The following is a 25,193-nucleotide window of genomic DNA, read 5'->3' on the forward strand; positions in this document are numbered from 1 at the left end:
GGGCAATCTGTTGTGTGTTTATGGTATGTGAGTGTGTATGCAGGGCATGTGGGGGGCATCTGTGTTGTATGTTTGTGAAGTGTCCATGTGTTTGTGTGCAGGGTATGTGTGCGTATGTGGTGTGTGTGGGGGGTCTGTGTTGTATGTTTGTGATGTGTGCTGTGTATGTGTGTGTGTGTACACATGGTATGTATGTGAGGTGCATCTGTGTCGAGAATGTGCATAAGGACAAATGGTCCCCTAACTAGTACCCATGGGCCTCCACACCCACAAGAGCGTGCTTCCTAATTGTGTATCCCTGTTTCATTCTGACCCAGCTCCTTTGGGGTCTGATGACCTGGGACTCAAGGGTGCTGTGTGTTCCTATCCCAGGTGTTGTGTGTAGGACTCTGCACGTCCATACTTGCACGCTCTCTCTGACTCAGCTGTGCGCACGATGAAGGAGCCCTATCTCTCTATACGAGGGCCCCCTGCAGCCAGGTGGGCACAGAGACGGTGCCTTGTGCCAGCCAGGCCTTGCTGCCTTGTGCTGCTGTGGCCCCCTTTAAGCCACGTTCCTGGTGCCATTATTTGGAACGAGGAGGATACTTCTCCTAGTTGTGCCCCAACCCCCTCAGTGACTCAGGGTCTGATCCTACCCCCTGGGCAGAATGGGTCCCTGCAGACTTGGAACCTCGGTCTGTGGCCTGCAGTCTAGCTTCCTCACTGGCTAGCTGAGTCCATAGCCCCAGGGGTTTTCATGTGAGGCCCTCCAGGAACAGCGACTGGTCCTAGTTCACTGTGTCCCCAGCTGTCCCAGATCACTGTACCAAGGCTGGTCTCCAAGGGCAAACTCATGCTTCTGGCACTCTTAGTCACATGGCTGTGTGGGACACTGCAGTGCTGAGACTCCCTGGCTCCTCCCTTCACCATCCCATGTAAGGCCTCGGGGTGTGGAGGCCTGGAGTTACAGCACAGTGGCTACTGGGCACAGGCCACCTGCCGCAGCGCCTGATGTCTGCTGGTGGTGTGCCTTGGGTACAAAGCATTCCTCAGAGCCAGTTGTTGCTGTCTACGGTGGTCTACATTCAAGCCCTTCCTCACAGAGCCCTTGTGCATAGCTGTCCCTATGTGCATCTGAGCCAGTGAGCCTACAGGTGCTCTTGGGAGTAGGTGGCCTATCCTCAGAATGGGGGGCCAGCGCTATCCCCTTGGGCTCAGGGGAGGGCTGCTGGTTAGAGTGGAACCGGGCCTTCACTGTCCCTCAGTGTCCTCTACTCTACAGACAGGTGGGTGAGGGCACAGACAGATGTGCCTTCCAGCTGCCCAGTACACCAGGTGGAGCTCAGTGATGCAGGTCCATGCCACGCCTGTTTGCAGCAGGCAACTGGAACAGCTGGAGGGGCCATCCTATGTGTCACCCAGTAACCTTATCTCTCCCTGTCCAGTGCACTCAAGTGCACTATAGACGGGACCTACTGGCTCTGGTGCTGCTTAGTGAGAAAGGCTGAAAAATCAAGGTTTTGTTTTCCTTGTGACCGATTGCCAAATAAGGAAGACTCCAGCTCTTCTGGCGGGGCTGCGTGCGCCCCTTGGGACTGGTCCACACCACACAGCAAGGCACCCTTAGAGTGGATCCATGGCTCGCAATGTGTGTGCCACAATGGTGTCCTGGAACCGGAAGTACCTGAGGAACTGCTTCTGGAGTAGGATGGGGGTCAGTGATGGTCATTGAAGGGGGTCTGGTGCAGCTGGGGTCACCATGGAACTATATCTGCAGAGAAGAGAACATGACTCATCTTCCTGTCCAGTCCTTGAACCTGTACTTACCACACCAGACAAGGCAGACTTCGGACTGGAATTACTACACAGCACCTCGGAATAAAGACCTGGTGATCTACTGCTGAAACACTGGGAATTCTACAGAATGCAGTTCTGTGGAGCAGTTGTGATTGTGCATAAGCTCCACAGCTGGCGTGGAGTTGTTTGTTCACCTTTCCACTCAGCAGCAGGTGAGTGAATGCCTGACACTGCCACTCTGGAACCCCGGTGCCTTTTGAAAGATGAACTGTCAATTGTGTACATATGTATGTAAGCCTCATACTGCTCACTACTGCCCTCCATAGAAACTGCTGTGCTTGCTCTTGTGTTGGTTCTTGTTCACGTGCTTAGCGGGCACTTCCTGGAAGACTCACTATGTGAGCAGCACTCTGTGGAGACTCTCGGCTGGAAGAGCTGCTGTAGCCACGATGAACCCATTAGAGCTGTTCCTCATTTCCTGTACTTATTTCCATCTGTACAAATATTCTGATGATGTCTGACCATTTACGATTGTGTGTGTTCTTTTAGTATGATCACCAGGTTATGTTAGAAACATGAGGTAGAGTCTCAGTACCTGCAATACGGAGTAAGGGAAGCCATGTTGCTAAGCTTATTAAAAACCCAGAGTCCTCAGATTAAGTGATTTTTTTTGTAATGTGATGCCTTACATCTGAGCCGGGGGGAAATGTTCCTTCTACTACCAATTTAAGAAGCCTTCTTGGAACAGTGCTGCTAACCGAAAGGCTGGTGGTTCGAATCCACTGTGAGAGAAAAGACTTGGTGGTCTGCTCCTGTAGAGATGACAGGCTAGGAAGCCCTCCAGGGCAGTTGTACTCTGTTACACAGGGATGTTGTAAGTCAGTGATACATGGCATCATAGGATCAGCACTGGACTGTGAACCACAAGACCGGTACTTCAAACCGATCAGCTGCTTTGCAGAAACACTATATAGAGCAGCTGTGAGTCAGAACTGACTTAACAGCACTTAACAGCAACAACATGAGTATATTGACTATAGGGCAATTCTTCTTTGTCACATGAGGATGCTGTGAGTTGACGATATATAAGGGTATGTTGTTATTGTTAAGTACTGTTAAGTCAGTTCCGACTCAACAGCAATCCTGTATAGGGTTTCCAAGGAGCAGCTGGTGAGTTTGAACTGCCGACCTTGCAGTTCAAATTGACCTTGCGATCCAGTGCTTTATACCACAGTACCACACCAGGACTATATATTGACACAATAGATGACAGTTTAGGAAGCACTATGGGGCAGTTCTATTCTAAGGACATGCTGTGAGTCCAACATATGTGAGTATGAGTATATTAAGTCCAGTGTGGCATTGTAGGAAAAGCACCTAACTGAAAGGTCACTTTGAACTTCAAGGTCAGTGGTTCAAATCCACCAGCTGCTGTTCAGAAACCCTATACAGGGTGACTATGAGTCTAAACTGACTTGATGGCACTTAACAATATGAGTGCATATTGTCACAATAGATGACAGCCTAGGAAGCCCTATGGGGTCGCTGTGAATCAATGATCTATGAGAGTATATATGAGTGGCTACAGGGCGCTATGGATCAGAACCGATTTGACGGCACTGAACAACAACAACAACAGAGGACTGGAGTGGAGAGTGAAGCGTCCAGCTGACATGAAGTGAGGGGAGATGCACAAGAACACCCATACTTGCAGATAGCACCCACCTAACCTGGCTTCGATGGCTGGATGATCAGAACTCAACTAGAAGAAAGAAGAGGGGGAAAAAAAAGGAGTAACCTGCTACAATTTGATGAACTTTACCTATACTTATGGATGTAGTAGCTCAAAAAAGGGAACAAATCTTTACAGCAAGGATCACTCCCACCCCCTTAGTACACAGGGTTGACAGGGATGGGCAAATTAGACATAGGCTACCCAAAATGAGGGGCCAATAAAGGCAAGAAGTGACTGGCTTACAAGCTTTCTAGAGGGAGCCTAGTGCCAGACACGGCGGGGGAAGGTAGAATCACCACTGAACGATTTCCAATCTGTTGGGACCAGGCTGGCAAAAGGAAATGGGGATAAGTCTCTTGTGGTACAATAGTGAATAATTGCCATCAGGACTGACTGTGAGGGTAGGAAATATAGAGGTAGATGTTTTTTGACAAAAGGAGGAGAGTGATTGATTTTGCAGCCCAAGAGCAGAGGTCCCTGGGACCATCAAGTGAGAAGAACAGAGCAGGACCCTTCTCAGAGAGGCAGTGATGGCAGGGATGGAGACAGAGACAATGATGTGGACAGATGTTGCTGCTGGGGACACTGTACTCAGGGAGGGAAAAGGGCTGTGTGCTGGTGGCTGGAGGGCGGGTCTGTGTGGTATACCCTTTGGTTATCTGATGATGCATGTAGGGGATTGTAATCATTGCAATGAAATGAAATATGATAGGATGAGTGAAAAGCTGATGTTCTCCCATGTAAACCTCACAATAAAAACTTTGAAAAAAGTACATGAGTTTATAAAGCGCTGGTGTGGCACTGTGGGTTAATGCACTGAACTACAAAGTTGGTTTGAACCACAAGGTCTGTGGTTCAAGCTCCACCAGCCGCTCCTCAGAAACCCTGTACAGGGTTGCTATGGGTCAGAACCGACTCCATGGCACTTAATAAAAACAACAACATGAGTTTATAGTGACACAATAGATGGCAGCCTAGGAAAGCCTGTGGGGCAGTTCTAATCTGTCACACGGGGGTGCTATGAGTAGATGATACATAAGAATATCTATGAGTAGTGACATAATAGATCACAGCCTAGGAAACCCTATAAGACAGTTCCTCTATCACATGGGGTGCTGTAAGTCGATGATATGTAAGAGTGTACACTAATATATAGTAACCCAATAGATGACAGCCTAGGAAACTCTATGGGGCAGTTCTACTGTTACGTGGGGATGCTCTGAGTCCATGATATATAAGAGATAATGACACAATAGATGACAGCCAAAGAAACCTTATGGGGTAATTCTACTCTGTCACATGGAGACACTTTGAGTTGCTATATGAGGTCAGCAGTTAGAAACTACCAGCTGTTCTGCAGGAGAAAGATGAAGCTTTCTGCTCCCATAAAGATTTCCAGCGTCGGAAACCCTGTACAGGATTGCTGTGTTCCAACTCCACAGCACACAACCACCACCACCACCACCACCACCACCATGAGTATATAGTGACAATAGATGACAGACTAGGAAACCCTATGGGACACTTCTACTATGTCACTTGGGGCGCTGTGAGTCGTGATATGTAAGTGTATACCAGTATATGGAGTCCTGGTGTGGTGCTCTAGGATAAACACTGGATTGTAGGTCAGTTTGAACCGTAAGGTCAGTGGTTCAAACTCACTAGCCACTGCTCGGAAATCCTGTCTATACAGGGTCACTATGAGTTGGAAGTGATTCAATGGCACTTAACAACAACCATTATATAGTGATAGATGACAGCCTGGGAAACCCCCTGGCTGTCATCTACCCTGTCCTGCAGGCAATTCTACCCTGTCCTGCAGGGACACTGTGGATCAATGATATATAAGAATATTTCCAAGAATATGGTATATAACCCAGGTGTGGTGCTGCAGGATAAGCACTGGACTGTAAGGTTGATTTGAACAGCAAGGTGACAGTTTAGGAAACCCTACGGGAAACTTTGGCTCTGTCCCAGGTGTTGCTGTGAGGCAAAATCAACCAAATGGCAATGAATTTAGTTCTTTGGGTTTTTGGAACCCTGATGGCTGCTAACTGAAAGATTGGTGGTTCGAACCCTTTCAGGCCTAGTGGTGGGAAGGCTTGGTGACCTGCTCCTGAAAAGATTTACAGCCTAGGAAACCCTGTATGGTAGTTCTAGACCATGTGAGTTGAATCAGTTCAACGGCAGCCAACCATTACCTTGTTGATTTGGACGTACACACCCAAGTGATGTTTTGGAAAGTTGGAATTGACTGAGATGGCTGTTATATAAGACAGTTGGTTTCTTCCATCTCCATGGGGACCTCCCCACCCACCCAGCAATGTCTGGTGGGTTTTTGTTTTGAAGAGACAACATACTGATGAAATATTTTTGACTAATTTTTGTTAATTTTCACGACTATGTGGCAGCGTATGAAATACCAACAATTTCTGCGGTGGTGGCTAAAGCGCCACTTCCCAGGCAGGGTGCTGAGACGGATTGATGATGATGTAGTTGTTCCGAGTACCCGATTGTATCACTGCCATGCTCAGCCTGACGAGACAGCAGATGGTGGCTCTGCTCACAGGCCTCCCACAGACCGCTGTGTTCCTCGCCTGTGGGACTCGAGGACTGTAGTGAAATGAGTGGTCTTTTGTTTTGGTTCTTTGGATTAAAAGCCTGGGAGACTTCCTGAACCCTCATTCTGCCCCAGATTGTAGTTGGATACTTTTTGCCTGGCCTGCAGCCTGCCCTGGGATTGGTCCATTTTACACACCCAGCAGGGACTGGTTAGTTTACGATGCAAATTGAGTGACTTGTGGTCCACTAGTGGAATTGGTCAGTTTGTGGTACTGCTGGGAGGGACATGCCTTGCATTGACAAGGAGTTTCCATAAACAAAAGGGCTTCCAAAAAGTTTGTGAAGAAATTCTGTTATCTTTAAATTCCAATTTTCTGCCAACTTTTTGAAGCCCCCTCATAAAACTGCCAGAGAAGGGAAACTCAAATAGTTTGTACCAAAATGAGCAATAGAGATGTCAACACAGTGCTCTAAGGTGATGGGGCAAGTTGTTGAGTCCTGGCTTTGTATAAGCAACCAGTCCAGAATGTTTTTAGAGGCGAGGAGAGAGAGAGAAGGAGCAGAGATAGGCGGCAAGGAGTCTCCTAAAGGCTATAATACTGAAGGTGATGAATGGCCCTGGAAGGAGCCCTGTGGCAGAGTGGGAGGTGACGGCAGAGAGCTGTGGCTGGGAAAGCAGCTGGGAGAGCTGAGCAAGCTGCTGCCCTGGCTGTGAGCAAGCCATCAGCGGTAGAGAGGCTGAAGGGAGTGGGAGAGGAAGGCCGAGAAGCCTGCTTGACCCCATGAGGAGCTGAGAGTTGTCCTGCACTGAGAGATGTGCTCTCTGCTTTTGGGGTGTGGAGCTTCCAGATCTTGCTTCTGTGCTCCCTGAGCCGCAGCCTCTTAGTTCTTGAACAAATGACATCACAGTGTGGTCAGGGAGTTGTGTGTGGTCACTGGAACACAGCAGATAACGCTGGGGATGAGGGGATGGGAATGGCGGTGTCAGAAATGGTGATACTGGAGAGTGTGTGGGTACATCTGACCTCCACTCACAGGAACCAGCTTTATGCTGGACTCTTAATCTTGCCCCCCACCCTAACCTCCTGCCCCCGGGGTGAGTCATGAAGCTATGTGATGAAGTCACAAAGCTGCATGATGGAGCCGTAGGCTAGAAAAACTTGACTTGAGGCACGCTGTGGACCTAAAGGCCTTCCTTGACCTCATGAAAAGCAGGAGAGGGTACCCCTCCGTTATACCTCCCACTCCTGTGGTGCAGCAGAGCCTGCATGAAGCCAGCCTGGCCTTGCTCACCAAGATCATTCCTGTGGCTCTTTCCTGGGCTTCAGAGACTGTATCAGCCTGGCAGGGGGCCCTGCCACACCTTGGGGTGGTCCTGGCCAACTAGAGTGGAGCCATCTGTGAGGACTGCCAGGCCATTTGTGTTAGAGGCCCTGCACCTTCATTCTCACTCTGTGTACCCCAACATGGCCTGCTCCTCCTGTCAGAGATCTGGGGAGCTTAGCGTACAACAGTGGACTCCTATACCCACAGCAGCCCTCAAGGCATCCTGCACAACAGTACCAGGAAAGAAGGGGAGACTCCCCTAAGACCGTGAGGCCTATCCCACCCTAATGCAGCTATGCACAGGCCCCATGGAAAGGCAAGGACAGTGCCTGCTGGTCCACTGCCTAGAAGGGTCCTTCAGGAAGCAGGCTATTGCTAGGGCCAGTGCCTTCCTGCCAATGTCCAAGAGGAGGTGATCTTGACCTCCTGTTTGCATTCTGGCTCTCTAGCTGCCATGAGTTCCCCAAGAGCTGAAGATTGCCCAGCAGGACACCCCCAAAGTGCAAAGCATGATTAGCCTCTTGGAGGATAATTGAGACCTTTATAATAATGTTGAGAGGAAATGAGCTAATTAAGCAGAAAGGCCTGAACAACAACAAAAATCATTTATTTTATAGCTGTTTTGTGATATACAATGAGATCAGGGGCAAAGGGATGAGATAGTGGGCGATGTGGCTGCTTGTTGCACATGAGCACCTTGTTGGCTGAGTGTGTTTGCCATCTCAGAACTGCCAGTGGCAAGCACAGCTGTACAGCTCTGTTGAACTTACTAATGTACTTACCCATCCACTCATCCTGGACTGTAAGGTCAGTTTGAACTGCAAGGTTGGCAGTTCAAACCCACCAGCTGTTCCTCAGAAACCTTTGGAATCAATTCGACGGTACTTAAGAACAAGAACAATCCATGCATTCACCTACCCATCCCACCCACCTATCCGTCCATTCAACTATCCAACCATCCATTTGTCTACCTTCCCACCCATTTATCCATTCAATCACCTACTCTACTCATCTAGGTACCCACCCAGTCATCCAACCATTCCTGGACCTACCCACTCATCTATCCATTCACTCATCTGTCTGCTCACTCATCCATTTATTCATCCACCCACCTAACTCCATCCAATACTTTACTTAGGACCCACTCTGTACCAGGCTGTGGTTAAACATTGAACAAGAAAATGTAGATATGGTTTTATGGCATACATTCATGACAAAAATAGCATAGTAGTATACTGGAGAAATCACAGCCTTTTGTTTTTGTGTTAGTTGGGTACATATATGGAATTGTGATCCTTACCTCACATCATACACAAACCTCCATTCCAGGTGGGTTGTAGATCTAAATGTGAAAAGGGAAATGGTCTGCTTTTAAGAAGAAAACTCAGGAGATTAAGCTTCAAAGAATGTAAAAAAAAAAAAAAATGCTAACCATGCAGAAAATATTGATAGATGGGATTGCATTAAAATGATAAAAAAAAAAAAACCTTGTTGATGAAAACATCAATAAGAGGGGAAGTTACAGAGTGGAAGAAGAAATTTGCCATACATGTGTTTGAAAAAGCCCAGTAAAGTAGAAGACTTGTGCAGACATACCCGAAAACAGACATCCACATGGCCCTTCGCCATGGAGAAAGTGCTCAATATCAGCTTCCAGGGAAACAAAACCACCATGAGGCATCGCCACACTCTAAAGACAAAGAAAAAAACCAAAAGCTACTGAGGGTCTGAGGAGTCCTGGTGACTTAGCTGCCAATATAAAGGTGGGGCTTAGAACCTACCAGCCACTCCCTGGGAGAAGAGTAGACAGTCTGCTTCTATAAAGATTTACAACCGGGGAAACTCTATGGGCAATTCTACTTTGTCCTACAGGGTCGCTATGAGTCAGCCTGAACTGAACAGCCATGAGCTTTTTTAGGTTGACAAGTTGCACGAACTAGAACTTAACACATCCTTGGTGGGAGTTGAAATGAGTCCAGCTATAGAAAAAGGAGAGCAGTGAGGCACTGTAAGATAAGCACTGTTCTACAAACCACAAAGTCAGCAGTTCGAACACACCTGCCGCTCTATGGGAGAAAGACAAGGCTTTCTGCTCCTGCAAACATGTCCAGCCTCTGAAACCCTAGATACAATCACTATGAGTTGGAATCAACTTGACAGCATTTAATAACTGCTGCAGAAAACATCTGGCCTTCTTCCCATCTCAAGGAAGTGGGCACACACAAAGGAGAGCTCACAGGCACCAAAAGACATGACCAGGATTGTGCACAGCAATTGGAAGTGAACCTGAGGCCCACCGTTGCTGTTGTTAGGTGCTATTGAGTCGGTACCGACTCATAGCGACCCTTTGCACAACAGAATGAAACACTGCCCGATCCTGGGCCAACCTCACAATTGTTGCCACGCTTGAGCCCATTGATGGGGATCTTTCTCTTTTTCTCTGACCCTCCACCCTACCAACATGACATCCTTCCCAGGCACTGGTCCTTCCTGACAATATGTCTAAAATATGAGAGACGAAGTTTGGCCATCTTGGCCTCCAAGGAGCACTCTGTCTGCACTTCTTCCAACACAGATCTGTTTGTTCTTTTGGCAGCCCTTGGCACTTGCAATATTCTTCTCCAACACCATAACTCAAAAGCATGAATTCTTCTATGGTCTTCCTTATTCACTGTGCAGCTTTCGCATGCATATGAAGTTATTGAAAATACTATGGCTTGGGTCAGGTGCACTTTAGTCTTCAAGCTGACATCTTTGCTCTTCAACACTTTGGAAAGATCTTGTGTACAATGAAGCTGCAAGCTAATTCCAACCATGTTCAATAGACTCCTGTGAATCTGGATGGAGACCTAGTTGGCCAGCAGTTTGGCAAGACCTGGGGACTCCTGGGCCCAGAGTCAGTGACATAGCCACAGAGGACTAGAGTGGAGAGTGAAGCATCCAGCTGATAAGAAGAGAGGGCATATGCACAAGAACACCCACACTTGCAGATAATACCCACTTGACCTGGCTTCAATGGCTGGATGATCAGATCTCAATTAGAAGAAGAAAGAAGAGGAAAAAAAGAGTAGGCTGATACAATTTGATGAACTTGACCTACACCTATGCATGCAGTAACTCAAAAGAAAGAACAAATCTTTACAGCAAGGATCATTCCCACCCCCTCAATACACAGGGTAGACAAGGATGGGCAACTTGGACATTGGTTACCCAAATTGGAGGGGGCTACAAAGGCAAGAAGTGACTGACTTACAAGCTTTCAAGAGGGAGCCTTGATCCAGAGGGTGTGGAGGAAGGTAGAATCTCCACTGAGTAGTATCCAATCTGTCTGGGCGGGGTTGATGAAAGGAGATGGGGATAGCACTCATGTGGTACAATGGTGAATAATTACTATCAGGACTGACTGTGAGGGTTGGAAATGTAAAGGTAGACATTTTGTAGCAAAAGGAGGGGAGTGGTTGACTTTGCAGCCCAGGAGCAGAGGTCCCTGGGACCATCAAGGGAGAAGAGTGGAGTGAGGGACCCTACCCAGAGAAACAGTGACACCAGAGATGGAGGGCTGGGAACTCTAGACCCAGAGAGGAAGACGGACTGTGTGCTGATGACCAGGGGGCAGTCTTGTGGGGTGTACCTTTTGGTTGGTTGATGATGCATGGAGGTGATTGTAACCATGACAATGTAATGATATAAGATAGGATGAATGTTAAGCTAATGTTCTCACATGTAAACTATCACATAATTCACAATAAAATAGTTTTTTTAAAAAAAAAAGTCTTGTGCAGCAGATTTCCCTAATGCAATACGTCATTTGATTTCTTGACTGCTGCTTCTATGAGTGTTGATAGTTGATCCAGGATGAATGAAGTCCTTGACAACTTTAATCTTTCCTCAGTTGATAAGAATGGTCATTGATCCAGTGGTGAGGATTTTTATTTTCTTTACACTGAGCTATAATCCATACCGAAGGCTGTGGTCTTTGATCTTCATCAGTAAATACTTCATCAGTAAATACTTCATCAGTAAGTCCTTTTCACTTTTAGCAAGCAGGGTTGTATCATCTGCTTATCACAGGTTGTTAATGAGTCTTCCTTCAATCCTGATGCCATGTTTTTCTTCATACAACCCAGCTTTTCAGATTATTTGCTCAGCATACAGGTTGAATGAATATGGTGAAAGAATACAACCCTGTTGCACACCTTTCTTAATTTTAAACCATTCAGTGTTCCCATGTTCTGTTCAAACAACTGCCTCCTCATCCATGTTGATTCCTCATGAGCAATTAAGTGTTCCGGAATACTCATACTGCACAATGTTGTCCATAGCTTGTCATGATCCACACAATCGAAAGACTTTGTGTAGTCAATAAAACACAGGTAAACATCTTTCTGATATTCTCTACATTCAGGTCCACTGTAAGTGGGCTGACACTCCCTGACAGCGAAGTGGTCACTGCTGCTGCAATATGGTTAACAGGAGAGAACATCCAATGGGTGTGTGCTGTGAGGCATGGCAGGGGAGGTGCCCATCTTTACTTGATCTCCCAGTGCTGGCACTTGAAAGTTCCTGGGTGGTCATGGAGCACTCCTCTACCTGAACTGCGGAGACCAGACAAGATTGAGCTCATCTTTGTTCTGGATTCCAGTAGCCATTTTGAAAGAGAGAGGGGAGGGGTAGAGTGTGAGAGACAGGAGGGATGGAATGTGAAAGAGAAATAGGCAGGATGGAACATGTGTGCGAGAGAGACCATGGACAAGCCAGGCGAAGAGGAATCAGCCCTGGAGACAGGATGCAGCAAGGGAATGTTGGGAGGCTGCTGCCCTAGCCCAGTTCAGGCTGTAGGTTCCTGACCTTTGTTTCCTGCTCCCATCACCATAAGGGTTTGGAGATGGTTTTCAAAGGGATGCCTTGCTCAAGAAACATCCCAGCACACAGGGCAGGAGGAAAGTTCCTCAGAGCCCCAGGCTGTTCTAGAGAAAATAAACCCAGCTACCTTGGGCCTGGATGCTGTGTCAGCTGGCAACCTTGGCCTAGGGCTCTTGACTGGGATGTCCTTGCTGCTCTCTTCCCTCTTTTTCAACTCTTCTGCCCTCAGTGCCCACCCCCAAGACTTCCCTGACCCAGCTGTCTCTTCAGTTCAGCCTACCTGTGTCTCACTTGCCTTGGGCACCACCCATTTGAGTGGGGGCACTAAGTAACCCTGCTTTCCTGCCTTCCGCCTTTCCACCAGGCATCCCTAGTCAGGTTGGGGCCAGGGGAGTTCCACCTTATGCTTTCCGCTCAGGGGTAGTTCTGTGACTGTCCTTGTGTTCAGGGCTTTCTGGGGATACCCAGTGACCAGATGGATGGTCTCCATAGAACACTTGCCAAAGGTTGACAGCGCTGACCCCTGGGACTGACCTGTTTCTATAAATTTTCTGCTGTTTCTTCTGCACACCTCCCAGGTCTGGACATGCATCTCTACCAACAGGGGCTAACCCCAGCTGTACCCCTAGTACAAGGCCAGTCACCTTGATGGTCATTTATGAGATGCAGACAACCAAATGAGTTAGTTTGGCAGTCAGTACTACTGAGCTTAGAACTCAGGGTGGGGACAGCCCATGGCCCAGCCTCAGGAAGGCACTCCTAAACTCAAATTCTGGGGGCACATTACTGAAAGGGCCTCAAGTTTCTGTGAAGGGTGATGGAAACTTTTGGAAATGAACAGTAGGGAGTGCTGTGTACATAGGGAATGCCATTTACACCGCTGAATCATAAACATGGAAAATGGGTGAAATGGAACACTGAAACACCTCGTTTTATGGCACTTCACTTTATTGCATTTCCCCAAAACTTGAATCAGTGAAAGGTCTGTGGCCACCTGGTATTAAGCAATATTGGTACTATTTTCCCAATAGCCTGTGCTCAGTGTTTCGACCCATAGTGACTTTGTTGTAGGGTTTCGAAGGTGCAGCTGGTGGGTTTTAACTACTGACCTTGTGGTTTGCAGTCCAGTGCTGATCCTACAGCGCCACACCAGGAGTTCACTATATGCACTAAGTCACTAAAAGGTCTGTGACTTGCTTTATGGCGGTGGCCTGGAATCGTACCTTCAGTATCTCAGAGGTGTGCCTATAGCATTCCCATTTTGCAGGTGCAACTGAGGCTCAAGTGTGACCTAGGACCACTCTCCAGGTCACAGACAGCTCTATGGTGAAATCAGAGGTCTGGCTCTACAACCTGAATTCTTCCACTGGGCAAAAGCTAGATTTGCGGCCAGACCTATGTGTCCCTCACTTCTTGGCCCACTCCTTGATGGTCTTACCACCTTCCACTTTGCCCCCAAAGTTGTTACAGCAGTTGACTCCAAAGCCCCATTTCTTCATACTCAGCAGGACTTGCTGGGGCTGCAGAGGCAGCACCAGCATGTAGAGCCTGGTGCTTATCTATGAGAAGGTCCACCTGATAGCACATGGACAGGTTATGGACAGATAAGGGTGTGCTGCTGTGGAGGGTGGGAAGGAACTGCTTCCTGGAACACAGGTGGCAAGGCTACTGGCAATCCTTACACCCTTAGCATGGCAGGTGGCATGAGGACTGGGTGGAGGGAGAGGTGGGCCTGTTGGATTCTTACTCATAGTGACCTCATGTAACAAAGAACTGGCCCATAGAGTTTTCTTGTCTCTGATCTTTACAGCTTGTCAGCCCTTTCTTCCATTGGGTGGGTTTGAACTGCTAACCTTTCAGTTAGCAGCTGAGTGTTTAATCATTGTGCCACCAGGATTCTTTAGGAATAGGATGGCTCCACTTTCTTTCCTTCTTAAATATAAAGGACACATGACCCTTTCTGAGAGGCCTATTCCTATGTCCATCCCTAGGAAACCAAAGCCCACGCACACAAGCAGGAGTGCAGCCCAGCAGCCATGCCTGCCCGCTTGCAGTCAATACTGCGGTTCTCCTGTTGGGCTATGGCCATGGCTTCTTCAGGGCCCTGGAATATGACTCTGCCTCTGTATCAGCAGGCCCTGAGTCCCAGAAAATGCGTGGCTCAGAATGGACTGCATGTACCCCATGAGACTGGGCCTACCTCCATGACAGGCCTTGATATCCTGGCCTGGCACCTGGTTCCCACGAGGGCCTCTCCCTGCTCAGTCCAAAGAAAGGTGCTAAGGGCCGTACCCTTGCCTGGGTCTCTGCTGGAGGACCATGATGGGTTTCCCACCGATCGATCCCTCCCTCTCCAAGCCTTTTTGGTTTGGGGCCTGTGAAACTCCAGGCTCTTGTCGGGGATCACACCCAGATGGGGCTCAGGATTCAGTGCTGGGGCCCTCCTTGAAAGCTGTTGTTGTTGTTAGGTGCCACTGAGTTGGATCTGACTCATAGTGATCCCATGTACAAACGAAAGAAACACTGCCCAGTCCTGTGCCATCCTCACAACCTTTGCTATGTGTGCGCCTGTTGGTGGTGCCACTGTCAATCCATCTTGGAGAGGATCTTTCTCTTTTTCACTGACCCTCCATTTTACCAAGCCTGATGTCCTTCTCTCCAGAAACTGGTTCTTCCTGATCACATGTCCAAAGTACATGAGACCCAGTCTTGCCATTCTCACTTCTAAGGATTCTGGCTTTAATTCTTCCAAGACAAGACTTGTTTGTTCTTTTGACAGTCTACGGGACTTTGAATATACTTCACCAACACCATCATTCAAAGGCATCCATTCGTCTTTGGTCTTCTGATACTATGACTTGTTAAAGGGTCCTGGTGGAGGGGGAATGTCAAAGAGGAGAGTGGGTCTCCCTGGTACTGAGCTGCCTGCCATTTGGCCTGTGTCCTCTGTCCTGACACTTGTTAGAAATTAATCCCAATGTCGCATAAAAGACACTCGGTGAGACTATATTACTTTGGCAAAGCAAAAGTTACTCCTGCAAGAGGGTGCACGCGCATAGTCGTACATACAGGAACAGGCCAGCGAGCACACCAAGTGGGCAGTCCACTTGAGTTTTTAATCCCTGACATGAGTCTCAAGGCTGTGTCTCACCCCATTGGCTAGGGTTTTGACTGCACAATCTTTTCCCTTACCCAGTTGGTTAGTTCAAAATTTTAAGGCGCGCATTCCTACTTTAGGAAAAGAAAAAGACAGCGATCATAAATTCTTTACCCAATTCAGGAAGTAACCAAAGAAAAAGAGAGATCATTAAGTGTTTACTTCAGGAAATAAAAAAGGTTACCTGAATACAATAAACAGGATTATAATATATATATGTATATTATATATATGTAGCTCTGGTAGCGTAGTGGTTACGAATCGGGCTGCGAACCGCAAGGACAGAAGTTCGAAACTACCAGCTGCTATGGAACTCTGGTAGCGTAGTGGTTACGAATTGGGCTGTGAACTACAGGGTCAGCAGTTCGAAACTACCAGCTGCTCCACGGGAGAAAGTTGAGGCTTTCTGCTTCCGTAAAGATTTACAGCCTCGGAAACCCTGTTCAGGGTTACTATGGGTTGGAACTGACTTGACGGCACTTAACAACAATATATATATAAAATGAGATGGATCGGCCAGGTGGCATCATTGATGGCATCGAGTGTGGCGGCAATAGTGAGGTTGGCCCAGGATCGGACATTGTTTTGTTCTGCTGTGCATGGGGTCGCTATGAGTAGGTTCCTACTCGATGGCACCTGACTACAAGTTTCCCATAGTGAGGTTGGCCCAGGATCGGACATTGTTTTGTTCTGCTGTGCATGGGGTCGCTATGAGTAGGTTCCTACTCGATGGCACCTGACTCCAAGTTTCCCACACACTGACCTGCTCATTCCCCAAAGTCAGACTTCCTGAATAAGCTTTGATGAAGATGATTCTAGTGATGTCAGCAAGCACTGACAAGGGGACTTCAAAACGTTTGTGGGAAAATGGAACTAAAGATTAACAGAATCCTTCCACGAGTTTTATGAAGCCCCCTAGTATCAAACACAATATATCTGGTTGTGCAAATGTTAAGTGCCCAGTTGCTAAAGGTTAGTGGTTCAAACCCACCTAGCGGCTTGGCAGGAGAAAAGAACTGGCCACCAGCTTCCATAAAGACGACAGCAGAAAAAAAACTGTTTAACACTGTCACATGGGGTCCCTATCAACTGCAGGGCACACAACAATCCAACAGGCAGAGTCCCTAGATGTTCGCCTGCTAGCTGAAAGGTTGTTGGTTCTAGTTACCCAAAAGTACCTCGGAAGAAAGGGCGGGCCATCTACTTCTGAAAAAGCCACCACTGAAAACCCTATCACTTTCAGTTCTACTCTGTAACAAATGGGTTGCAATGAATCAGAGTCCGCTCTATGAAATCCAGTTGGTTGACTGGCGTATATTAGGCAGTGCGCTAACTCCTTCACAATTACCGCGTTTCATAGATTCAGCAAGTTTTGTGCGAGTCTCTTTAGAGGACACTGACGTTCCGAGAATGACTCGTCCAAGGTGCAAGCGCCAGCATGGCCATAATTATGTAAGTTGGGTTCCCTAATGTCAGGGCCCCGAGTCGCCTCCGAGGAGTTCGCCCGATTCGAGGGGTGAACGAGACCACGCCGCTACGAGACGTTCAGTCTTCCCACCACGTACACAGCAAGCGCTCCGAAAATAACAGCTTCCCTTACTTTACCGCTGCCTGTCTGTGCGCCGGAAGTAGTGCCGGAGGTGAGGCCGGACGTTTCCGGTTGTGGAGGCGCAGGCGCAAGCGCAGAGTCGGACTCGGAGCAGCGGCGCGGTGAGCGGTGGTCTTTGTGTAGTTCGTCGGCGTTTATGGAGCGCCTGCTGCACACCTGGGCCTGTATGCAGGGAGGAAGTAGCGGGTGAGAGTCGCTCTGAACTTGTGAGTTCCAATCCGATAAGTGGGTAAGGCTCCCGTAAAGATGACAGCCTTGGAAACCCACTGTAGGGCAGTTATACTCTTCTACGGTTGCGTAGTGGTTACGAATCCGGCTGCTAATCTTACGGTTGGCAGTTCGAAACTACCAGCTGTTACACGGGAGAAAGATGAGGCTTTCTGCTCCTTTAAAGATTTACGGCCTCGAAAACCCTGTACAGTGTCACTATGAGTCGGAATCTACTCCACGGTACTTAACAACAATAACAAACCCATTGATCGGCACGTAACAATGTCGCTGTGAGCCAGAATCGACTCGACAGCATACAACTAACCTAAAGATTGTCAGTTCGAATCCACTGAGGAGCGCCATGGGAGAAAGGCTTGGCGATCTGCACCTACAAAAATTGTCAGCTTAGGAAGCCCTGTGATTCTGCTCTGCTACATGGGGTTGTAATGAGTCTGAACCGACTTTATGGCAACCACGAACAGCAGCAATGGGTTTAGTGAGGGCTTTCTTTCATCAGAAAAATGGACCTAGAATTTGCTTCCTGGTTTTGTCTGAGAACTGTGAGCGGTGGTGCCTGACCATTGTGGGTGTTGTTGTTATGTGCCCTGGAGTCGGTTCCAACTCATAGTGACCCTGTACAGGATTGCCAAGGCTGTAAATCTTTACGGGAGCAGAAAGCCTCATCTTTCTCCCTTGAACAGCTGGTAGTTTCAAATTGCTGACCTTGCGGTTCGCAGCCCAATTTGTAACCAGAGCTCCTTGACCATTGTGGGTGGTCAACTGTTAAAAAGCTTAACTTGCTAAACTCTCCATCATACAACCCACAGATGTGGAGTCAATTCATAATCACATTACCCAATAGGACAGAGTCAAACTGCTTCATAGGGGTTCTGAGTCTGTGAAGCTTTATGGGAACAGAATGCCTCATCTTTTTCTTTTGGAGTAGCTGTTGGGTTTGAATTAGTAACCCACTGCATCCCCAGTACTTCTTTACTTATCAAAAGACACTTGGAAGTTGTCCTTCACCTATTCACTCTGGTAAAGTTCAATTGTATGAAGGAATTCCATGGGTCTGGCCTTGTAGCCAGGGTGGACACTCTCAAGAGCTGGAGAAAATGGATGCAGATGAGAAAAGAATATCGCTGGCATTACTGTTATCAGTGATGTCAATTCGTTTTGGTTGTTGAGGAGTTGATTCCAATTCATGGTGACCCCGTGTAGGGTTTTCAAGGCTATGGTATTTTTGGAAGCTGATTTCCAGGCCTGTCTTCCACGGCTTCTCTGAGTGAGTTTGAACTGCCAACCTTTTAGTTAGTCGTTAAGTAATGCCTGATGGTCAGTATGTTGGGTGAAATCTGGTTTTTATAAACCCCCGAGGGGAGAAAAAAGCTTCTGGACTGGAATGTACAATGCCTACTTTGTAGCTAGAAGCCTTGGTAAGTCCTCTCCCATCTTGGTGCCAGGACCCTCTGAGCTGCCTGTCCAGAGTGCTAACCTGCTTGGTTCTTTGTTCTTTAAACAGGCACTTGAAGCTGAGGTATGTGTCTCTTCAGGACCAGAGGTTCCACACTGCTGTGAGATGTCCCAGGAGCCGGACGGGCACCGAGCACCTGTGGCTAATGAGGCACTTGAAGGACCCATTTGTGAAGGCGGCAAAGATGGAGAGTTATCGGTGTCGGAGTGCCTTCAAGCTCCTGGAAGTTAACAAGAGGCACCAGATTCTGCGGCCGGGCCTCCGGGTTCTGGACTGTGGGGCAGCACCCGGGGCCTGGAGTCAGGTAGCCATACAGAGCGTCAACGCTATGGGCACAGGTGGGTCCAGTGAGCCATGTTCTGATGGCACATACTGCAGCATGAGATACAAGGTGCCAAGTGCAGTGCAAATGAGCATTACCTTAGTTCACACCTGATATTGTGTTGATGTCCAGTTGATTCCTATATGCAGAGTAGAACGGCTCCTTAGTTTTTTTAGGCTGTGACATTTTGAAAGCAGATTGCCTGGCTTGTCTCCCAAGGCACTTTCAGCTGGTAGTCCAGTATTTAACCATTTGCTCTACCAGGGACTGCATCCTTGGATATAACAATGTTTTTACTTTGGTGTACATCCTCCCTGAATTTGTTTGTACATTAAAAAAACCTAGGTGCCATCAAGTTGATTTTGACTCATGGCAATCCCATGTGTGTCAAAGTAGAACTATGCTCCATCAGGTTCTTTTGGAAGTAGTTCACCAGACCTTTCTTCTGAGGTACCTGTGAGTAGACTCAACCTTTTGGTGAGCAGCTGAATGTGTTTAACTGTTTGAACCATTTAGGCGCAACTCCTTTGGATATGTTGTTGGTAGGTACTGTCCAGTTAGTTTCAAATCATAGCGATCCTGTATGGGGATGCCGAGATTGTACATCTCCCGTGGAGTGGCTGGTGAGTTTGAACTGCTGACCTTGTGGTTAGTAGTCCAGTGCTTATCCTACAGTGCCACCAGCAATCCCTTTGTATCTATATCTATACGTACACACACCGAGTTTTGGTGTGGGGCGATGGGATAAAGCAAAGCATTGGACCGCAAGGTCGGTTTGAGCCACAATGTTGGCAGTTTAAGCTCACCAGCCACTCCTCGGAAACCCTGTACAGGTCCCTATGAGTTGGAACCGACTTGATGGCACTTAAGAACATATATATATTTTGTTATGTGCCGTCGAGTCGTTTCTGACCCATAGCGACCCTGTATACGGTTTCCAAGGCTGTAAATCTTTACGGGAACAGAAAGCGTCATCTTTCTCCTGCGGAGCAGCTGGTAGTTTTGAACAGCTGACCTTAATGTTCGCAGCCCGATTCGTAACCACTACGCTACCAGAGCGCTCTCTCTCCTCTCCTCTCCCTCCCTCTCTATATATGCTGGCATGGTAGAATCAGCGCTGGGTGGCTAACCTCATATCTGCTTCAGTAAAGTTACAGTCTTGGGAACCCTAGTGAACCATAGGTTCACTATGAATCGAAATAGACTTGATGACACTGGGTTTTGGTGGTACAGTGGTTAAGCGCTCAGCTGCTAACACAAGGGTTTGAACCCACCAGCTGTTCCCAGGGAGAAAGATGTAGCAGTGTTTTTGTACAGGTAACTGTATTGGAAACCCTCTGGGGCAGTTCTGCTGTCTTACAGAGTTGCTGTGGCAAAGACCAGCATCCAGGACCAGAAGCCTTTCAGAGTTGAGTGTGAAGCTTCAGGGGTACCCCGGGGTCACTGACTTGGGAAGGGAGCTTGTCTGCTCTGGGCCTGTTTCCTCAGGTGTGCTGTGAGTCCCACCCATTCATCACAGGCTGTTAGGTAGTAGGGAAAGGCTCAGTGCCCACATGTTTGTACAGAGCGTGCTCCTGGTCCTGACCATCTACCACATGACCATTTCATTGTGTTTTTCTGTGGACAGATCCCTGTGTAAACCCTGCACTCATGGTTTCTTCCCCAGATTCCAGCTTACCTGTTGGCTTCGTGCTTGGGGTTGATCTTCTTCACATCTCTCCCCTGGAAGGAGCGACTTTTCTCTGCCCAGCTGATGTGACTGACCCCAGCACCTTCCAGAGGCTTCGGGAACTGCTTCCGGGACACAGGGCGGACGTGATTCTGAGTGACATGGCTCCCAATGCCACTGGGATCCACAGCCTGGACCATGACAGGCTCATTGGCCTCTGCTGGTCCCTGCTAGACTTGGCACCGCTCATCTTGCCACCAGGGGGCACCTTCCTGTGTAAAACCTGGGCTGGAAGTCAAAGCCATCGCCTGCAGAAGCGGCTGGCACAGGAATTCCAGAGCACGAGAACTATAAAGCCCAGCGCCAGCAGGAAGGAATCATCTGAGTTATACCTATTGGCCACACAGTACCGCAGAGAACAAGGGCCTGTGGAGGAATGAGTCCTACCGCCCATTCTCTCCAACCCATGGTGTTTCCACACGTGGCTCAGGAGACCTGTGCTCCACAGGATTCTCACTGGTTGCTTTCTCCTCTGAGTGGACTCAAACCACCAGCCTTTCGGTGAATAACTGAGCACACTGACCAGGGGCTCCCTCATGGTTGTTATTAGTGCCGTTGAGTAGATTCTGATCCATAGTGACCCTGTATAGGGGTTCTCAGGAGCAGCTTGAACCGCCGACCTTGCAGTTCAAACGGCTTTGCAGTCTGGTGCATAAACCCACAGTGCCACGCCAGGACTCCTCATGAAGGATAGGTACTCTTAAATGGCAAACGTAGCAAAGAGTGACTGAGTGAGGTGGGAACTTTCTGTAAACCAACAATCAAAAATAGATGCAAACCAAAAACAGATGCGAAAACTATTCAATGGTCCTGGGCTAGGGTAAAAATCTGTCACCTGAGTCATAATTTGTGAAGAGGATGTTGTGAGAAACATGGGCTTCCTCACAGTGAATGTACTTGATGTGACTCTTCCCTCCAGGTGACTGGGTGGGTCCATGACAGTATGTTGCATGAGAGTCTAATGCGAGGATTGCTTAGTTTTGCTATCCCACTAGGTTTAAACTGAGCCATCTCAGAAGCAGGAAAAGATGATCCCAGAAAACCATCAGGAAAGAGCCGAGTGGCGCGTGTCTTTTGGATCCTGAGATCCCTGCACAGAGAGGTGGAGAGTGCATCTTGGAGAGAGAAAGAAGGGGTGCCCTGTGGGCATTTACACACAGAGTTAAAGAACTTTGTAACACTTTCCCGAGCAGGGCAGAGGCCAAGGGGCTGCCCGGCTGAGAGGTCCAGGATGAGAGAGGTGTGCTTCTGGAACAGCTGAGAAGCAGCGCTCCTGACTGAAGAACTGCTGGGTCCTGGGTTGCAACTGATCCTGAATTGTACCCTGTTCACTTCACATAACAAATCTCATCAGTGTGAGTGTTGTCAGTTCTGTGTGGCCACTGCAGCAGATTATTGAACGCAGCACAGAAGTAGAGTGCTGTGGGAGAGATGGTTGGAGGGTTGAGGCATGTCCGCTCTTTGCCTCCTAGGAATCGGCCTTGGGCTGATGTGGTTTGATTCTTTCTTCCTTGTGTAGCCAGAGTATTTTGAACATAGCCCCCATGTCACTTATGCAGAGGTCAAGAGACTGATGGAGGAAGAGAGAAAAATGAGCAAGGTACTGGGGCACTGAGATGCACCTGTGTGCAGCTCTCCCCTCATAGGCTGCACACCTGACAGGGAAGGAGGTTTACACCTGGCTCTACAGATAAAAATGCACAGGTACACGAGGTAATGTAGAAAAATGTGAAATGTCAACTTGGGGATCAATTCCCATCTCTCTGGTGGATAATCTGAAATTGCATCCATTCTTCCCGGAACAGTGGGGGAAGACGCTCAGTCTGAATGTATGCATGGGGTGGGTATGCTTTGGTATTCTGGATGGAATTGTGTCCCTCGAATCTCTGTATCCTAATTCCCAATATCCCTGGCACTGGAATAAAGTACTGGACCACAAGGTCAGTTTGAACCCACCAGCTGCTCCTTGGAAACCCTAATACAGGGCTATGAGTCGGAACCAACTTGACAGCACTTAACAACATATTTTGACTTATTAATAACCTGGGATATGCAGATGACACAACCTTGCTTCCTGGAAGTGAAGAGGACTTGAAGTTTTTACTGATGAAGAGCAAAGACTACAACTTTCAGTATGGATTATGCCTCAATATAAGGAACACATTGATTGTCACAAATGAATCATTAAATCAAACATCATGATAAACAGAGAAGATTGAAGTTGTCAAAAGCTTCATTTTGCCTGGATCCACAATTGATGCTCTTGGAACCAGCAATCAAAGAAGTTTTGCATTAGGCAAATCTGTTGCACAAGACCTTTTAAAAAGTGTTCAAGAACAAGGGTATCACTTTGAGAATTAAGGTGTACCTGACCCAAGCCATGCACGTGAAAGTTGGACAGTGAATAAGGAAGACTATGGAAGAATTGATGCATTTGAATTATGGTGGCAGCAAAGAATATTGGAAGTTACATGGACTGCCAGGATAAAAAACAAATCTGTGTTGTAAGAAGTATAACCAAAATGCTTCTTAGAAGTCAGGATGGTGAGATTTCATTCTCTTCTACTTCGGACATATGGTCAGGAGGGACCAGTACCTGGAGAAGGACATCATGGTTGGTAAAGTGATGAGTCAGTGAAAAAGAGGAAGACTTCAATCTTAAGGGTTGACCCAGTGTCTGCAACAATAGGCTCAAACATAACTGTGAAGATGACACTGAACTGCTGGGCAGTGTTTCGTTCTGTGGTGCACAGGGTTGCGATGAAGTCAGAATCAACTTGATGGCACCCAACAACATAACCTTGGTTATAGTCCTATTTGATAATGGGTAATTTTCATTGTGTTAATGATGCAGGATTAATGTAGGGTGTGTTTTGAATCAATCTTTGGAGAAATAAAAGAGATTAAACAAGGAGAGAAGCAGAGCTGGGGGAAGAGACATGGTAGGCCATATGGAGATGTCTAAGCATCCAAGAAGCAGAACCTGAGGAGACAAGGACCTTCCCCCAGAACCAACCTTAGAGCCTTCCTTTGCACCTAGCACACCTAGTTTGGACTTCTAGCATCCTAAACTCTGACGGAATAAATTTGTTTGTTAAAGCCATCCACTTGTGTTTCTGTGATAGCAGCACGAGAGAACTAAGACACTTGGCTTCTGCTGGAAATCTGTATTGCTGTAATCTGTAGGCTCAGACCATAAAGAAAACATATCAACATAGCCCATGAATGTGTACCAAAGCAAGCAGTAATGTAGTATGTTCGTATATTTATTTTGACTCTCCCAGGAACATGATGCAGCTCTATGAAAGAAATAGAATATATTGTGTTAAGGAATTTCCGTTATCTGGTTTTTAAAAAACAAGTTTCTGGGAGTGTGCTCATCTCTCAACAAGAGTTTACTGACTGTAGCAAGATGATATCCCAGGGACAATGGGGAGAAGAGATTCCCAGGCATCCCCTGAAGGAAGCTGCAAGCCAGGGTTTTAATTTTATTTTGGTTGCAGTCGGACATTAGAGAAGTCAGATGTCCTACCTCCGGCATCCCCTGATCCATAACCCATTTCATTTTGAGGTACACACACTTGGAGGTCTTGTCTCCTGTATATCCTACACAATCCCTTTGAATGTACTTTACAGCAAAGTCTGAAGAAGGAGAGGAAGAGATTTTACAAACAAGTGGGACACAAACTTGTCCTTGTAGAAGGGCTCTATGCTAAAGGATCCACAGACACACAAATAATGCGCTGTACATTCCAGCTCACAACGACCTTATAGGATAGAGTAGCCATAGTTTCCAAGGCAGTCAATCTTTACAAGAGCCGACTGTCCTGGCGTTCTCCTGAGGAGCGGCTGGTGGAATCAAAATGCCGACCCACTCCTGGAATTCAAGGAGAGTGGGATAACAGCTAGAAGTGAGCACTGAGCCGAGGGTCAGGTGCAGTCAGGGTATAGGGGGTTTGCTGGTGGCACTGTAGGATAAGCACTGAACCTATGGTCGTTTTGAATCACAAGGTTGGCCCTTCAAACACCAGTTGCTCCTCGAACCGACGGATGGCACTTAACATTACGTGTAAGGAGCCTTGGTGTGGCGCTGTAGGGTAAGCATTGGACTACTACCCGCAAGATTTGTGGTTCAAACCCATCAGCCGCTTCTCAGAGAATTCCTACACAGGGTTGCTATGAGTTGAACCGATTTGATGGCATTTAACAGGAGTCGGAATCGACTCGGCATTCAACAACAAATACCTGTAAGGACTTTAAGTCCCAGAAATGTTACATAGAGTCGCTAGGCGCGATCTTTGGTATTCCGAGCTAAGCCCCGGTCCAAGAAGAGGGGGATTAGAGAAGGCTCCCGCGCTCCAGGATCCAGAGCACACCTAGTCTGTATTTCCCATGCTGCCCACAGAAAAGAGAGATATTAATTCAAT

At 47.7% G+C, this 25,193-nt stretch overlaps 1 protein-coding gene across 1 annotated transcript; it reads left to right on the forward strand.

Annotated features, from left to right (window-relative positions):
* Positions 1 to 436: 436 nt before the first annotated feature.
* FTSJ2 (FtsJ RNA methyltransferase homolog 2 (E. coli)) lies at positions 437 to 21,146 on the forward strand. Its single transcript, XM_006859880.1, has 4 exons — positions 437 to 480; positions 16,899 to 17,132; positions 18,764 to 19,053; positions 20,704 to 21,146. Exons 1-4 carry the CDS (start codon positions 437 to 439, stop codon positions 21,144 to 21,146), a joined length of 1,011 nt encoding a protein of 336 aa, XP_006859942.1.
* Positions 21,147 to 25,193: the final 4,047 nt, after the last annotated feature.

Source organism: Chrysochloris asiatica, unplaced genomic scaffold (assembly GCF_000296735.1).
Source record: "Chrysochloris asiatica unplaced genomic scaffold, ChrAsi1.0 scaffold00034, whole genome shotgun sequence".
NCBI classification, from domain to species: domain Eukaryota; kingdom Metazoa; phylum Chordata; class Mammalia; order Afrosoricida; family Chrysochloridae; genus Chrysochloris; species Chrysochloris asiatica.

Bases quoted from the DNA above. Each gene is read 5' to 3' on its own strand.
- FTSJ2 (XM_006859880.1), top strand. From the start codon at position 437: ATGAAGGAGCCCTATCTCTCTATACGAGGGCCCCCTGCAGCCAG. The intron at 481-16,898 runs GTGGGCACAGAG...CCCTAATGTCAG, and splicing joins CGAGGGCCCCCTGCAGCCAG to GGCCCCGAGTCGCCTCCGAG. The intron at 19,054-20,703 runs GTGGGTCCAGTG...TTTCTTCCCCAG, and splicing joins CGTCAACGCTATGGGCACAG to ATTCCAGCTTACCTGTTGGC.